Raw genomic sequence first — 16,264 nt, forward strand, 5'->3', positions numbered from 1 at the left:
TGGAATAGCCACGGTACTCCATGATGAGAAATGCATTTACGCACGCACTGGCAACACACACATGCCTACACACGACCAGTGGACTACGCTGCGTTGTATACTCTGAGAAACCAAACGACAAGGCGCGTACGGACAGGTGACTGGGCCGTGTACAGGCTGCCCCCATAACGCAGGGCCCTACTAGAAGTCAAAGCGTACCCGCATACCCGGTGCCCATAAAATCAGTAGTCCTGGATTTGCATTGCAACTGTTTCAGCATGATTGCACGGACATGATTTTGTACGAATCTTGTGATGAACTCTCTGACCATCTCTTTGGCATCACTGGCCGTCTCTCCGGCTGCATAACGAGTCCGTTTTCCAACTCCCCGGTGCAAGCAAAGCACATCACATCCGTTTTCCAACTCCTGCAACCTGGAAGCAAAGCACATCACTTCTTGGTTCTTGCTCCTCCTCATCCAGTATTTTTCAGTTTTTTTCTTTACTACTGTGTGTGTCATCTCTTCTGGGTTCTACTCTGTGGTCCTTGTTATGCAGCGGCTCAGAAGTCAGGACATGCATAACAGTGGCTGATTCTACATCAATTCACCGCTGAGGCATTAGTGTTGGCCCCACGCAACATTTGGAAGCTTTAGCTTAGCAGCCGGTTGAAAGTGAATATGGCCACAAGAAGGAAATGTAGATGCCTGCTAGATGTGACAGTGATCACAGATATTTAAAGCTCTGATCTATTTGGTAGGATTCTGACTCCCAACTCCTTAACAGATTTGGAGTTGTAAAGCTAAAATAAAGTGATTTAAGCCTATATATTATTGCTAGTTTAAAACATAAATATGATGGCTCACCCGAGCATCCATGGTGTACCTCTAGCTACAGCTTCACACTATCTCCACGAATTGGGAAAATTGGAGTTCCTCTAAAAGAAAGTTGGAAAGAAAAGGCTCTGTGCCGGCAGTCTCCACGTACCATTCTTACGGCTGTGATTGGAGTTTAAAATGTTGACCGTTTCTTACTCTAGCAGAACCACCTGATTTAGAGAGGGGACGTGTGTTGGTTAACTCGCACCCGTGGCTGCCTCCACTTCAAAAACAAGGGACAACGTTACATCACGCACACACGCGCACCAAAGCCAGAGCCCAGCACTCGATACCACACCCACCCACACGCACACCGAGCCGCGCGGCGCGCACGCACCGTGCGTGTCCTGGGAAGCGGCGGGACAGGAGATCGATCGATGGGGAGCAGCGGGGGCAGCAGCGAGCACTTCCTGCGGCAGCTGAGCTCCAGCGATGGCGGCGGCGCGCTGCAGCAGGAGTGGGAGTGCGGCGGCGGCAGCAGGCGCGGGTCGCGGCGCTGGTCCCGGAAGAAGGCGAGGGCCCGCGGCCACCGCCGCGGCGGCGGGTTCTGCCGGGCGGAGGAGGCGGCCGCGGCGGGGCGGAAGCGCGTCATGGTGGTGGTGGACCAGAGCTCCGGCGCCAAGCACGCCATGATGTGGGCGCTCACCCACGTCGCAAGCAAGGGCGACTTCCTCACCCTGCTCCACGTCCTGCCGCCGCAGAGCGGGAGCGGCGGCGGCGGGGCGGACGCCTCCGCGCTCGCCAACTCCCTCGGCGCGCTCTGCAAGGCCTGCAAGCCTGAGGTGCGTGCGCCTGTCTGTCCATGCGTGCACAAGTTTTACTTTGTGGTGATTTGCAGCTTGTTCTTGCAAGTATTACGCATCCACACAGTAAACAGATAAGGTTGGTTAGTCACATTTTCTTTTTGTTTCAGAACCTTCAGCTGTATAGTGAGCTAGGAATTCCACATTCTGTTTCAATTTTTCTTTTCCATTTAGATTGTCGTTAAAAAAATCATTTAATTTGGTAACACGTGGGAAGTCATTTAAGGACCATTTAAGCATGCCACAAGTTTGTTTTACAATGTGCATTGTGAGTTTATGACCTTAATCTGCACCAGCAGCTACAAGGTTCAGCCTTCAAGACAACAAGCTGGTATAGTAGACTGAACGACAAAAGTGCTAATTTTACTAACCCCATAAGTCTAAAGATTGCTTCTTTTAAGCAGTTCATGTAGTGAAATTTGTACTTGAGAGAGTTACGGTTGGCCGTGTGGCTTTTTCTTGGATCAAGTTCGTGTGGGTTCTTGGGCCACTCACTCGGTCACACTGACTGCCTGGAGGCAAGAAGAGTTATGCTAGTAGGTGGGTTGGCTAGATCTGATCAGAACGTTCATGAAAGGAGACGGAATCATGGCCACCCTTTTCATTGATGGATCATGGCAGGCCTAAAGCTAAAAAGGGCCTCACCTTCACAAAAGGCAAGATGCTCAAAATAATAGCCTGACCTCCCTAACAACAGTTTAATCAGAAATGCCTTCTGAGTACGTCTGTGAACAATTTCCCTGGCTTTTGGGGTCTAACATGTCAGTCAGTGTACAATTTTTTTTTCCAGTTGTCATTTGTCCAAAAGAAGATATACTAAATGTATTTCATTGTACTTGAGCCACTGTGTGCTGCAGTGGATGCATGCGCCCGTGGTGAGATGAGAAGGGCGTGCTCATGCGTCACGGTATCTCGTGCGATGTCATCCAAACCAAAACTGACTGCTTCCTGAATCCTGATGAATGTGTTAGGTGGAGGTGGAGGCGCTTGTGATCCAGGGGCCCAAGCTGTCGACCGTCCTCAGCCAGGTGAAGAAGCTGGAGGCGTCCGTGCTCGTGCTCAGCCAACGCAAGCCCTCGCCTTTCTGCTGGTAAGCTCATGCTCAGCGCCGGTACCATCACCTGGTTTGTACACACACCACACACACAAGATGCATGCCATGTGCACGCAGCGCGTTCACATCCATCCGTCGGCACCCCTTGTCACGGATGGATCAGGATCAGCTGGCCTGGCCTGCGCAAAGGCGAAAGAGAGAAAGGGAATAGAATCTCGCGCAGCTGGCACAGCCTATCGCACACTGTTCTTCACGCACGCCCATCATCCTCCGGATTTCAGAGGCAGATGCCCAGTGTCAGGGACGTCCGTGCCTGAAAATTCCCGGATGAATGGGTATATTTAGCAGCTCTAAGTTTCTGGTACCAAGAACTGTTCGGCGAGCTGGCGATTTTAGGAAGGAACAGGGACTTTCTTTACTAGAGAGAACAGTGGAGCAGCAGAGATGGGAATGGGAGCTCTGCCTCCCTTGAGGGTCAAAAACTAGCAGACAACCAACAGCCATGTGCCAACATCTATCCATGAACCGGAGATGCCTTTTCCCTTGTCCTCCCAGTTTAAATTCGATCTCCCAATTGTGGCCAACCAGCAAGAACGGTGCTGTGCATCCCCTGCCATTGCTGTTCTCGAGTTCTTATTTTTACATCTCAAAGCTTGCAGAGTCGGGAAAGTTACCCTTTTACTGTACCATGTGGCCAGAACTGACATGCTCATTATTCAAGTCTGCACTAGTGTACTACAGTAGTAGTACTCTGATCTATCTGGTAGGTTGTTAACTCGGTGTTGCGGTTGGTGGCGGTGGCGCAGCTTCATGCGGAGCAGCAGCGAGGCGTTCGTGGAGGAGTGCATCAGCCGGGCGGAGTGCCTGACGCTGGCGGTGCGGCGGCAGAGCAAGGGCGTCGGCGGATACCTCATCAGCACCCGGTGGCAGAAGAACTTCTGGCTCCTGGCTTGACGACGACGACGACGCTGACGGCTGACGTACTCCCTCCTTGCGTGCAAACTTTTATTACTGCCAAGGCTGAGCTTCTTATTACAAAGAGGTCGATGAGGTAGCTGTAACCGCCTCAATAACCTCCACTGCCTGTCAATCCTAGCGTGTGCAGGATCTGTGTGTGTGTGTGTGTGTGTGTGATGCTGCTCTGATATGGTGTTGTATTGATGTATTCTATCTATCCTCACGCCTGTCAATCCTAGCGTGTGCCTGAGCTCTACTGCTGTAGCTGACTAGCTGCCCCTCACTCTGGTGTTGTACTGTAAAACAACCATAAGCTGACCCACTGCCTGACCGTCCCGTCCGTTCTGCGGGTGTCCGTCGGTTTGTAGAGCAGGGTTCAGGAGCGCAGCAGGACGTACGTTGCATAAACTAGGATTTGCGCATCGTGCGATGCGTTTGTTTGCTTGCTTAAGCACCGTAGCAGCATAACCTGATGACGAGGCGTTTTACCAGCTGTCTGATCTTCCTCACCCTCCAGTGCCAACATGCATGTGCACGGGCTGTAGCTTTTGTCTAGCTGGGAAACGTACGGCAGCAGACGATGTCAGTCTGAGACCAGCATGTAGTAGCTGGTCGTCGTAGTAGTGGACTAGTGGGACTGTGCAGGTACTCGCATCCAGCAGCTGCGAGCCTGCGACCGTAGGACCTCGTCTCGTCGTGTGTAAACCCTCGCAGCCCCGCCGGGCCCAAAGCCAAACCCAATAATGATCGCTCGCTACGCGCAGCATCATCATCGGCTCAGTTCAGGCTCCTAGTCCTAAACACAGACACGGCCGGCGTGGTAGTCACCAGCACGACGGCGCACGGGTGTCCCCCGCCCCCGGCCCGGGATCCGAGAACGAACGAAAGAACAGCCGGTCGGGCGCGGCGCGCCGACGGGGCCGGGGATGGAGCGGCGGACACGGCGACAAATCCGGCAGGGGCTCCGGGGACCACCGCGGCGAATCTCCTTCACTGCCGCGCAGGGAGAGCCGGTGCGGCACCATTGTAGCCGCGGGAGACGGCACAAAGCTGGCGGGAGCCGATGCCGATCGGGTCGCCCGTTCTCTCTGGCTCGCTCGCGAGCCATGATGGTGCGGCGCGCACCCGGGGCCGGGGCGACTGTTGCGGCGAGGCGGGGGTGTGGTAACTCGGCGCAGGCTTTTGCCGCCACGGCCGCAGGCGGGGCTCATCATGGATCATCATTCGCCGGGAGGCGAAGGCTGGCGGGCCGGGCTGATGGGCTCGCAGCGGCTTCGGTTCACTGTGGAGCCATTCAATCCGGCCGCCTGCCTGATTGCGGCAGTTACGTTTCCTGCCCTCCCTCATCATGGTGTGCAGTGAACCTTTTTCAGTTTCAGCTGATTGGAGCCCGGTCCGCCTTTTTTTTTTCTTTTTCTTTTTTGGATTTCGTGGTGCTCTAGGAAAATAAAAGGAAGAGATGATCGAGCAGGAAACAAGCACGCAGTTAACGTGAAAAATTTTCAAAAAAAGATGGAAAAACTAGGTTGCACGCACGGAGGCAGATATATCCACTACATGGATTTATCGAAGTACAGAGATAATTAAGAACGGCAGGGCCGTGCGGTCGTGAAGCTTTGGTCCAGGGTGGGGACTGCGGTGGGATCGTCGTGACGGACGGGATGGGCCGGAAGACGGCGGTCCGACGGGGAAGGCCTAGATAGCTCTTACGCAGTCGACGGACGTTCCCGCCTGATAGGCCGTGCGTGGTTAGCTGCCAGTTTGGCCCAACTAACTCTGCATTGACGTTCCCTCTGGTGCGCGCTCAGACACGCACAAAAAAAAAAAAGCAGTAGTGCACTACCAACTTGGTCTCTACAGCTATTAAAAAGAAAACTTGGTCTCTACAGATTACAGTGCGCAATGACGCGTCTCTCGAGCTCGCCGTATCCCTCGTTGCCAGCCCGCTGGCTGCTGCCCTGATCTCAAAACATGCCTCATGTTCATGCGTCCCGTTTAAAATTGGACAGCAAAATATGTCTGCAATCCTGACGCCGGCGACTCATCACCTCAAAAGTCCTCAGCCGAAGCAGAGCGGGCGCTAGCAAAAATGGGAGGTCCATCCCCGGACGCCTCAACCACCAAATACGACCTGCCAAACAATAGGGTTCCGTCCGCCCGTCCCAACTCCAGCACAAGCCTGCCGTTCGGCAGTGTATCCAAATCTCCGACAGGAAGATCCTCCGGTTCCGCCTTTGGGCATGCCGTGGCACGGCTACCCATCAGCGTCACAAGGTCGTCGCTATCGTCTCATCATCGATCGATCATGGTCGTCGCCCGATTATCCTAGCTGAAAGTGGGATACAGCCACCAACGCCTCTCCTACAGCATGTTTGTTCGAGGAACCAGCTCACCCCGCTAGAATGGTGCGGCCCGTTGTAGGGTTGTCCTGTGAATTTGGGTTGCACATTACACTAGCCATGTGTGTTTTCGTAGGGGATGAGATGGCGCGTCAGAGCAACTTGGTATCCTTGTTGGATGAGAGTGGCGATCTGAGATGGTGTTAAAGTTCCCTTGTTGTCGAGTTCCCGCTGGCGCCGTTCCTTCTGAGTACTCCAAGCCGTGTAGATAGATAACAATTTGGGCTCGTTCATGGGCCTGCTCGTCGCTTGCTGCTAGCGTCTCTGATACCACCATTTTTTCAGAGCGCTAGCGCTGCTGCTGCTGCTGCTTCCAGATATCCTCTTCATCTTCCGTGTTCATCATCAGCCAGACCCCCCTTTGGCACGCAACCATCGAGACGCGGCAACCCAAGCAACCCGATGATATCCGTTCGCTCACACAAGGAACGGAGCAATTAATAACTGGCCAAACTTTATCGCAGCATATATATAGCAGGCCAGCAGGAGATGTGTACGCCGCCACTCCTCCGCCAGCCAATGCTGCGCGGACATGCCCGGCCGTTTCTGCTGCCTCCAGCCGGCAGGCGGGTACAAGTAGAGCGAGCAGAAACCGCAAGGAACTGCCTCGGGAGGATCGCCACGCGCCGGGTCGTCAAGGACACCACCGTGAGAGAGCGAGCGAGCTAGAGAGATGTGCGGCGTCGCGGAGGCGGTCGCCGCAGTGGCGGTGGTGCTCGTCGGGCTGGCGGCGGCGTGCACGACATCGGCGGTGGCGACGGGGAGCGGGCGATGGAGCAGTGAGGAGGGCTGGGGTGCGCCGGGGGAGGTGACGTACGGCCACCGGGCCCTGGTGCTCAACGGCACCAGGAGGATGCTCTTCGCCGGCGAGATGCACTATCCGAGGAGCACGCCTGAGGTACATCACGATCATCACCTACATCCGTTGCTACCTTGCCCTAATACATGCTGGAATGGCACGCTGCTGTTTACTTTCTCGCGTGATCTTGAGGTGCCGTCAGGTTTGGTTTGGTTGCTTAGAACGCTGGAAATTTACCTGAGCCGATCGTTTTCATTTCAATCGATCTTCACCCCGTTGCGTGCGTGCCCTTTGTATTTGTCCCGGGGCTGCAGAAGATACGATGGTTCCACAGGTGAAGCCGATCGAAATGATTAGATTTTGCTGGTGCCGGTCGCGTCGCGTCACGTCACGTTCACGTACGGGTAGTCGTCGGAGCAGCGATCGACGTCGTCGAAGCATGCACGGCGCAAAGCAGCAGCAGATGCTCCACCAACCCGATCGGTTCGCGCACCCGTCTGTCGCCCGCAGCCTGCGCTGGCGGCGCGGCGCGGCGCGGCGCGAGCGCTCCACCGCCCGGGGTAGTGCTCATGGCAAACGCGTCGCGGACGTGCATGCCGTCTCCTGCTGCTCGTACGTGGCGTGCCCGTCCGCGGCGCCCCGCAGCCCGGTGGCCACGGCCCGCGGCATCCTTTGCTACCCAGACGATCCTGGCTCGCGGCGGCGGCGGTCCGACGAGCTCTGCCTGCTGCCATCGCCAAAATAAATCATTGCGCACGGTCGAGCGGTTAGTCCGTGCATGCTGACAGCTCTACTAGTGCCGCATGCGCGTTATCTAGTTGGACAGTGGACGATCACCCACTCGATGATGGACACTCCGCTTTAACGAAAAGGAACGCCGCCACGGTCCGCGGCGCAACTGCCTTGTCGTCGTCCTCGTCGTTGATAATAACGAAAATGGTGCGTGATCAGTGATCAGAAAAGAAGTACCCGAAAAGGCGCAAAAGCGGGAAAAAAACGTACGTGTCCGCGTCCCAACTGAAAGTAGTTTGGTGCGGTGACCTACTGCAGGTAGGGATGCAACTTATATATATTTTAGGTTATTAGGTCGATCTAAAAAGAAATAAACTAGAATGACGTGCTATCATAATTAATTAGCGGACGCTGGAACGACAACAGTTACCGTGGAATCCGCGATCAATAGGTATCCATTTGCATCCTTAGCTGCGTGCCCCCTGCTCTATATATATCTCGAGCTTATTCTCCACTATGCATCGATGAACTAATCAATCCGGTGGTAGCGTACCAACTAGCTATTCTTGGGTTCTAGGCCAGCCACAAGTGCGCGTATCTTCGCATTGACAAGATAGGGTCGCGTGTCGCTCTGCGTTCGGTTTCGTCGGTGAGCTAACGACTCCGCGCTTGCGCGCACGCTCCGTCCGGTGTTCGGATGATGCGGCACGGGCACGCATCGGTCATCCGGCCACGCATCGAGATCGCTATCTCTGGTCAAATGGCACACGGTCTTCCACGGCACTGCTCCCCGTGGAACGACGGCGCGAGTCCTGTCCAAAATAAAGCACAGTGGACGAACGCCCATGTTTATTCTCCCTTGATTTTATTTATTGGACGAGAAAATTATCAAGTCCCCGCATGTTTTGATCTGTACACCTTCCGTCCAAAGCTCTCCGTCAAATAATTTCGAGTTTGATCAATACAAATATTTATATCTCCAAATAGATTAATATGAAAATATATTACATGATTAATCTAATAGTACTTATTTTGTAATATAAATGTTAATACTATTTTGTATAAATTTGATCAAACATAAAATTATTTGACTCCTCGAGAAGCGAGAGTTGTATTCTTTTTGGACGGAGGGAATAGTGTACATACATTAATTTCAGTGCACGCCGATTAAGACTGTCTCCAGCAGCGTTCCGTAAAACGTTCTATATAGAGGAAGATTCCGTTCTCTATTGCTCCAGCAGCGTTCTCTAAATGGTCCTCTAAAATAGAGAACGCTACAGGTTTTCTCTATATATAGAGATTCTCTCTCCTCTTCTCTATTTTTTCTTTACGTTTCAAACACTGAATTAAATAAAAATAAAATATGTCCATAGCGTTTGAGGTATGATAAATACGTACGTACAAAAGTTTGGAACAAAATACGTTTCTAATATAGGGTTTAATGTATAGAGAACGAGATTTAGAGAACGTTTTTGGAGAGAAATGAGATATAGAGGAGAGAATCTTGTAGAGAATTCTGTAAATGAAGGATGTAGAGGATGGAATTTGGAGGATATCGCTGGAGACAGCCTAAGCAACGGGACCAAAATACATAGCGGCATCACTTGTCCTCAATACACAGTGGACTTGCTTGGTTGCATGATCCGGGCTAGCGGAGTGGTCTCTGCTTCAAAATTGCAAACGCACGGTACCTACCGCTGCGCTCTGTAGGCAGGCCTGCAGCTACTACGCAGGACTTCTCTTCCGTTCTTCCTTCGTCGCATCGATCCCAAAGAGAGATCCCGCGCATCATCACTCGTTATTTGAAGAGGGGGTAGCTTCTTTTTGTTGTGTGTGCGTGTCGGTGCAAAGTAGCTCTTCTAAGTAATTTCGATCATTTGTTGTTGTAAAAAGATTAGTTAAGCACCTGCGGCATGTGGTTTCAGGCCGGATGCAGAGAGGTACTACTACTGGTCAACGGTGAGTCGGTGACTAATATTTTTACTGACACAGTTTGACCGTCCAAACAGACATACGGTCACTGCAACTTGGCGAGCCGATGTTCGTCTGCGCCAGGTTCAAAACTGACGCACAAGTGTGAAAACATCTTTTAAACTGTATGCCAGTACTGTAGATCGATACGCTGTGGTTCGTGCTTGCTCTACAATGATAGCCAACGCAGAGTTCTGAGACTATCGTTCTCGAGATTGCACCTGCAGGGGAAACGGGCACAGGGCGTACCTATTGGTGGATACGATGCTTAGCAATAAACTCCTGTTGGTGAATACGATGCGATACGAGTCCCAGAGCCCAGAGATCTCTCTCGTTTTCCAATTGTTTTGAGATTCGGGCAGAAATTCCTTCCCGTCATCTCCCGCGCAAAATGTCTTGCCAAACCGTGACCTGCCAACCTGGATTGCGAACAACACATGCATGACCTTCCCACCACCATCTCCACGCATTTCCCTTGGCTTCAAAGTGCCTGCCCTCCCCAAGGCCCAATCATGCAGGTATCACCACCAAGCTGCATGTAACTCAGCACTCAGCACACTGCTGCAAGCTCAGAACTATCCTAGTGATCGATCCTAGAAATGTCGACACACATGGCCGTCGCGGCGGTGCTCGCCGTGCTGGCGGCCGTGTGCGTGCCGCCGGCAGCGGTGGCGGAGGGAGGAGACGACGGGGCGCGGGGAGAGGTGTCGCTGGATGCTAGGGCCCTGGTGGTGGGTGGCACGAGGAGGGTGCTGTTCGCCGGCGAGATGCACTACACCAGAAGCACCCCCGAGGTCAGTGCACGCCATGGCTTTGGGATGTCGCTTTTGGTTTTGAGTTTTGACTCCCTGCGTCCGTCTCTCCTTGCGGCGAGGTGGCTCAAAGGTTATTAGCTTGATCGTGGTATCGATCATGGCCTGTTTCTTTTGAAAAAAAAAAGACCAAGAACGGGCTTCTTTCCTTTCTAAGAAACACAGTGCTCTTCCTTTTTAGTTCTCGAACTGTAACATTGCAGATGTGGCCAAAACTCATTGCTAAAGCGAAGGAAGGTGGCCTTGATGTGATACAGACCTACGTATTTTGGAATGTCCACGAGCCTGTCCAGGGTCAGGTAGAGATGCTCTTTCCAGTTTCATGTAAATGCCGGTCAAATCACTTTGAAAATATGCTTTATGTCAATGGTGAAAAGAATGAGAGATGTGTACATTGTACCATTTTGACAGTACAACTTCGAGGGAAGATATGATCTTGTGAGATTCATCAAGGAAATTCAAGCTCAAGGGCTCTATGTAAACCTCAGGATCGGTCCCTTCATCGAGGCCGAATGGAGATATGGGTACGAATGAATGAAAGTATAGATGTGTTCTAAAGAGTAGATCCTCACTGAGCCACCGAATTAAAGAACTGCATAACATCTATGTAAAATAAAACTAAAATATTATCTCAAAATGATCTGCACCTTTTGTTAATGCAGAGGCTTCCCGTTTTGGCTACATGATGTCCCGGACATTACCTTTCGGAGCGACAACGAACCCTTCAAGGTAAGCCTGTGGTTCTGAGATTATTAAACTCAGCCACTTCATAACTGTGGCAGGTGAAATTCAGCTGATCCAAATGAAACGCTATTGAAGTAGTGTTTCATTATATTAACTAACTTCTATTTCATGCATGCAGCAACATATGCAAAGATTTGTTACAGATATAGTAAACATGATGAAACATGAACAGCTGTATTACCCGCAAGGAGGCCCAATTATAATTTCTCAGGTCAGCAAATAAATAGAAAAGGATCAAGTTCCTGTTTTTGACATGCACATCATGTAAACACAAAAATTGTATGCAGATTGAGAATGAATACCAAATGGTTGAACCTGCATTTGGATCAAGTGGACAGCGTTACGTCAGCTGGGCAGCTGCAATGGCTGTGAATCTTCAGACGGGTGTACCATGGACAATGTGCAAGCAAAATGATGCTCCAGATCCAGTTGTCGGTATCCATTTTCATACAGTTTCACTTTATTTGCACAACGCCAGCCAAAAATTCAAACCAGTTTAATAACAATTTATGATTAGATAAATACCTGCAATGGGCTCATTTGTGGAGAAACATTTGTTGGACCAAACTCAGCTGACAAGCCTGCATTGTGGACAGAAAATTGGACCTCTCGGTATCTGACCTATAATACTTCTACTCTTCAGCCCTAATTTTTCTACCATGATAGAACAAAATGCCTAATGATAGATTGTTCATACACACAGCTATCTAATATATGGTAATGATACAAAATTGAGATCTCCAGAAGATATCGCCTTTGCAGTTGCGTACTTTCTAGCAAGGAAGAATGGGAGCTATGTGAGCTACTATATGGTATGAACTTCGCATGAAAATACTTGAGCATTTCAAAGCAGAACTTCTCAATTTTTTTCCATTTCTATGTTGATTATGACACAGTACCATGGAGGAACAAACTTTGGGAGGTCTGCTTCTTCATATGTAACAACAAACTACTACGATGGAGCTCCTCTGGATGAATATGGTAAACCTTTACACAAAATGGAACTGAGCTAAATGTATTTACAGAACTCTACCATTCAACAGTGTGTCAATATATTTAACTGTACCTTTATCCAGGTTTGATATGGCAACCAACATGGGGCCATCTGAGAGAATTGCATACTGCAGTAAAAAAATCGTCAGAACCATTACTATTTGGAACGTACTCCAATTTTTCACTAGGTCAAGAACAAGAGGTAAAGTTGCACAAAGCAAACCTGGATGCTTATTTAAATATATTTCAATAAGATAAGGACACAATCTATGATGTACAACAGGCACATGTTTTTGAAACAGAATCACGATGTGTTGCTTTCTTAGTGAACTTTAATCTGCACCGGACATCAGAAGTAGTATTTCGTAATATATCATTGCAACTGGCCCCTAAATCAATCAGCATTCTCTCAGATTGCAAGATAGTAGTTTTCGAAACGGCTAAGGTGAGTAAACAGACATACTGTCATGGAAAATCTTTCTCTTGTTTCCCTACCATATGATAGAGGTAAATGTCATCGTTTTTTTTGGTCACAGGTAAATGCTCAGCATGGTACAAGAACAACAGAAGAAGTACAGTCTTTCAATGACATTAATACTTGGAAGGCATTCAAAGAATCAATTCCTCAAGATGTGACTAAAGCTATGTACACTGGAAACCAGCTATTTGAACATCTGACAACCACTAAAGATGAGACGGACTATCTTTGGTACATTGTTGGGTAAGATAAACTTTCCAAAGGTCGTTGCTCCATCATTTGAATTTGTGTACTTGTTTCAGTCACTGTCCCGTGTACGATAAGAGAAATTTGCTCAAATGCAGCTATGAATATACACCAAGCGAAGATAACCAGCTTGTGCTACTTAATGTTGAGTCACGGGCACATATATTGCATGCTTTCGTCAACAATGAATACGTAGGTAAGTACGAAGTTACTTCCCCCCAAAAGTTCTTCAATTATAATTATCTCCTTTATCCAGATTAAACCATTCTCTCTGTTGAATTTTGCAATTGATGTGTTTATACATGCTTATATTCCAGATGAGTTTACTCTTAACTATTTTTGTGTGTTTGACAACTCTTCTCCATAACATTTTTAGGTAGAGTACATGGGAGCCATGATGGACCTGCCAATATAATTCTTAGCGCAAATATTTCATTGAAGGAAGGACCCAACACCATATCGTTGCTAAGTGCTATGGTTGGATCACCGGTATAAATCATAGAACCCTACTATCCAGTGAGCTATAAAAAAAAATAACCCAACTACAGAAAAATAAAAGTGGGATCAAAATGTTCTACAATGTGTCCTTCAAACACAAACTACATGGTGCAATGTGCCAGGCTTTTGTACTCAGGTTCTATCCAAGTAACATTAACAGATGAGTCAAAGATAGTTCATCAAACTTTTGATAACCCTCTGCTTACATATTAATTTCATAAAACATATATTGTTAAGAAGGAGGACCATAACTTTCAATACTTTGGATAGATTACTAGCCATTCAACAAACTGAGATTTCATCCACTAACTTAAAGGACTCTGGCGCTCATATGGAAAGAAGAGTCTTTGGAATCAGGAAAGTGAGCATACAACAGGGATGGGAGCCAGAACATCTTCTCAACGATGAGCTATGGGGATACCAAGTAAGTCCAAGTCAATTTAATATTACAATGGAAATAGAGAGGCTATTTATTTATTTTTAAAATATAGAGGCTAATGTTAGTTAGATGCTTGATGCTTGACTTTCTGATTAAATGCAGATTGGCTTATTTGGGGAAAGGAATCGCATCTACGCACAAGAGGGATCAAAAAATGTTGAATGGACAGCTATCAACAATTTGACATACAGTTCGCTTACTTGGTACAAGGTATAAAAAGTACAGAACAATTGGTTCATAACTGTTGGTTATGTATACACTTTACAGCAGTAAACAACACCATTCATCATTTGTTCTATGGCCAGACAACATTTCCCACACCAGCAGGAAACGATGCAGTGATACTGAACCTTACTGGTATGGGAAAAGGTGAAGTATGGATCAATGGAGAGAGCATCGGACGGTATTGGGTCTCCTTCAAGGCTCCTAGCGGCAATCCTTCGCAATCGCTGTAAGAAGAAATAGCTCAAATTCTCATTATCACCTCTGTCGCCGCTGAACCTTCTCCTCCAGATAACCTTACAAGCTAGACTGGTACCTCATTCCTCAGGTATCACATCCCACGGCAATTTCTAAACCCTCAAGACAATGTTCTAGTCCTTTTTGAGGAAATGGGCGGGGACCCACAACAGATAACAGTGAACACAGTTTCCATCACAAGAGTGTGTGGCCATGTGAATGAGCTCTCTGCATCATTGCTTCATTCCCAGGATAACGAACCAGCGGTAGATATCTCGTGCCAGGAAGGCAAACAGATCTCGGCAATTGAGTTTGCAAGCTATGGAAATCCAGTGGGTGACTGCACAAGTTATGGCATCGGAAGCTGTCATGCCGGATCATCAGAATGGACAGCAAAGCAGGTAAAGAACATGGTTATCTACTTGAAAGCAAATATGCCATAATGCTTTTTGCCTTGTTAGCGGTGTTTAACTATTTCATTCACTGTTCCAGGCTTGCGTGGGTAAGACTGGGTGCTCTATTCCCGTAACACCTGCCAAATTTGGAGGCGACCCATGCCCTGGAATCCAAAAATCCCTTCTAGTTGTGGCGAGTTGCAGATGATACAAGAAAATCATACTAGTATACAACACAGGAAAGAAATTAGCTGAATCACAAAATCAGATAGAGGAAAGTGAAATTCAAACAAACAACATTATTCCTATTAGGAAAGAAGTTGATGATTGAAGCCGTAGTTCATAGACTACATCTATCTACCCATTGCTTTGACCTCTGTACCTCACAGCATAGATATGTGCAGATTTTACCCGAGAGACAGCTTATTAGTTTGTGATTCGAAATATCGTGACCAACTCATTTCTAGCGCCTCCATATGGGCCCAACGCACTACGCAACTTCCACCGGAAATTGGATCCCAACCGCAGCACTGTGGATCGTAGATTGCTAGGGAGAATAGAAGGGATAAACTTACAAGAGCGGTTGACGCCGCGCCGCGAATCCGCACGACACACCCTTTCACCTGCGCATAGCAGCCCGTGGCCGTCCCGGCGGGCGCATCGGTGGGTGCTCCGACCCTGTGGCGTCGGCTCGCAATGCGGCGCGAGGCGGCCGAACCAGCGTCGCGGCGATCGCCGTCCCGGGAGGGGATGAAATCACGAAACGTACGAGACTTGCGCCGCTTCCGTTGCCTGCTTGGGCCTCGGGGGATGACGGGGAGGCCGGGAGGGGCTCTGGCAACGGGAGGTGGGGGAGGCCGAAGTGCCGGACTGGGCTCATGGGGGTCCGGAAGCGCCCGGCGGCCCACCTTTTTTTTTCTCGTTCCTTATTCACTGCGGCCCATTTGCTACCTTAGGGAGTTTTGTTAGAGGATGGCCCATCTGTTTGTTCGGTCGTCTTCATCCGTGGGCACCCTTTTCCGCCCCGTGGCCGTGGCCGGTCATGGCGAAGTCGTCGCGGACGAGCCGTTTGCCGTAACGCAGGCCCACTGCCCACGGCGTCCTGAGTTGCCGATGCAGCCGCCGCCCGGCTCGCCGCTTCGTATATTGTCAGCTTTGGATGATCAGTTAGTTCATCACGCACATGGAATGGAACACATGCATCGATGCATATTCTCTTCAGCTGGAAGGGTACGGTTTGCATTGCACCCCAGCTGATCTTGGATCTAATGCTGCTGGCAAGCGGTTATGCGCGCGTTCATGTGGTTTTCAACTTTTCATCAGCGATCTGTAATGTCACTGATAATGAAGCTCGATCGACCGCGCACGCTGAAACGGGCACATGGTGTCACAAGCTGTATACATGCTCGTATAAGATCAGCGTACGACTCCGCCGCTAGCTGCCCTTGTGCGCCGATCTGAAATCCATGTGGTTTGGGGATTCAGGAGGAACACAAGCGATCTCGCTCGTTGGTCAACTGGCAGGAGGTCAGAGCTTATTAGGAACAGACTATAGATTTTACCGAGACAACATGGTCGACCAGCCGCATGTGCCATCCAGCAATCCAATGCAAGGCTCCAAACTACTCT

General features: G+C 49.5%; 2 protein-coding genes and 1 long non-coding RNA gene across 4 annotated transcripts; 2 read left to right on the forward strand and 1 right to left on the reverse strand.

The window, feature by feature from the left end:
* Window positions 1-1,090: 1,090 nt before the first annotated feature.
* LOC112886700 lies at window positions 1,091-4,078 on the forward strand. The gene is made up of 3 exons (XM_025952670.1): window positions 1,091-1,638; window positions 2,631-2,749; window positions 3,520-4,078. Exons 1-3 carry the CDS (start codon window positions 1,234-1,236, stop codon window positions 3,665-3,667), a joined length of 672 nt encoding a protein of 223 aa, XP_025808455.1. The 5' UTR covers window positions 1,091-1,233; the 3' UTR covers window positions 3,668-4,078.
* Window positions 4,079-6,581: 2,503 nt separating this feature from the next.
* LOC112887716 (beta-galactosidase 7-like) lies at window positions 6,582-15,146 on the forward strand. Of its 2 annotated transcripts, none has more exons than XM_025953973.1 (19): window positions 6,582-6,967; window positions 10,587-10,682; window positions 10,795-10,907; window positions 11,046-11,112; window positions 11,246-11,338; window positions 11,415-11,558; window positions 11,645-11,739; window positions 11,831-11,939; window positions 12,024-12,108; window positions 12,204-12,322; window positions 12,404-12,565; window positions 12,657-12,841; window positions 12,943-13,040; window positions 13,221-13,333; window positions 13,659-13,766; window positions 13,884-13,991; window positions 14,087-14,232; window positions 14,332-14,641; window positions 14,733-15,146. In XM_025953973.1, the coding sequence occupies exons 1-19, from the start codon at window positions 6,743-6,745 to the stop codon at window positions 14,841-14,843; spliced, it is 2,487 nt and encodes an 828-aa protein (XP_025809758.1). In that variant the 5' UTR covers window positions 6,582-6,742; the 3' UTR covers window positions 14,844-15,146. The 2 variants fall into 2 exon arrangements, with proteins under 2 accessions (XP_025809758.1, XP_025809759.1); XM_025953974.1 differs by lacking the exon at window positions 6,582-6,967 and adding an exon at window positions 9,106-10,365.
* Window positions 13,927-15,417, reverse strand: LOC112887717. The gene is made up of 2 exons (XR_003227611.1): window positions 15,211-15,417; window positions 13,927-14,580 (listed from the first exon to the last, which is right to left on the reverse strand). It is a non-coding gene; the product is annotated as an uncharacterized LOC112887717 (long non-coding RNA).
* Window positions 15,418-16,264: the final 847 nt, after the last annotated feature.

Source organism: Panicum hallii, chromosome 3, assembly GCF_002211085.1.
Source record: "Panicum hallii strain FIL2 chromosome 3, PHallii_v3.1, whole genome shotgun sequence".
In the NCBI taxonomy this organism is placed as follows: Eukaryota; Viridiplantae; Streptophyta; class Magnoliopsida; order Poales; family Poaceae; genus Panicum; species Panicum hallii.

Bases quoted from the DNA above. Each gene is read 5' to 3' on its own strand.
- LOC112886700 (XM_025952670.1), top strand. From the start codon at position 1,234: ATGGGGAGCAGCGGGGGCAGCAGCGAGCACTTCCTGCGGCAGCTGAGC. The intron at 1,639-2,630 runs GTGCGTGCGCCT...TGAATGTGTTAG, and splicing joins GCAAGGCCTGCAAGCCTGAG to GTGGAGGTGGAGGCGCTTGT. The intron at 2,750-3,519 runs GTAAGCTCATGC...GCGGTGGCGCAG, and splicing joins AAGCCCTCGCCTTTCTGCTG to CTTCATGCGGAGCAGCAGCG.
- LOC112887716 (XM_025953973.1), top strand. From the start codon at position 6,743: ATGTGCGGCGTCGCGGAGGCGGTCGCCGCAGTGGCGGTGGTGCTCGTC. The intron at 11,940-12,023 runs GTATGAACTTCG...ATTATGACACAG, and splicing joins GCTATGTGAGCTACTATATG to TACCATGGAGGAACAAACTT. The intron at 12,842-12,942 runs GTAAGATAAACT...GCTCAAATGCAG, and splicing joins TATCTTTGGTACATTGTTGG to CTATGAATATACACCAAGCG.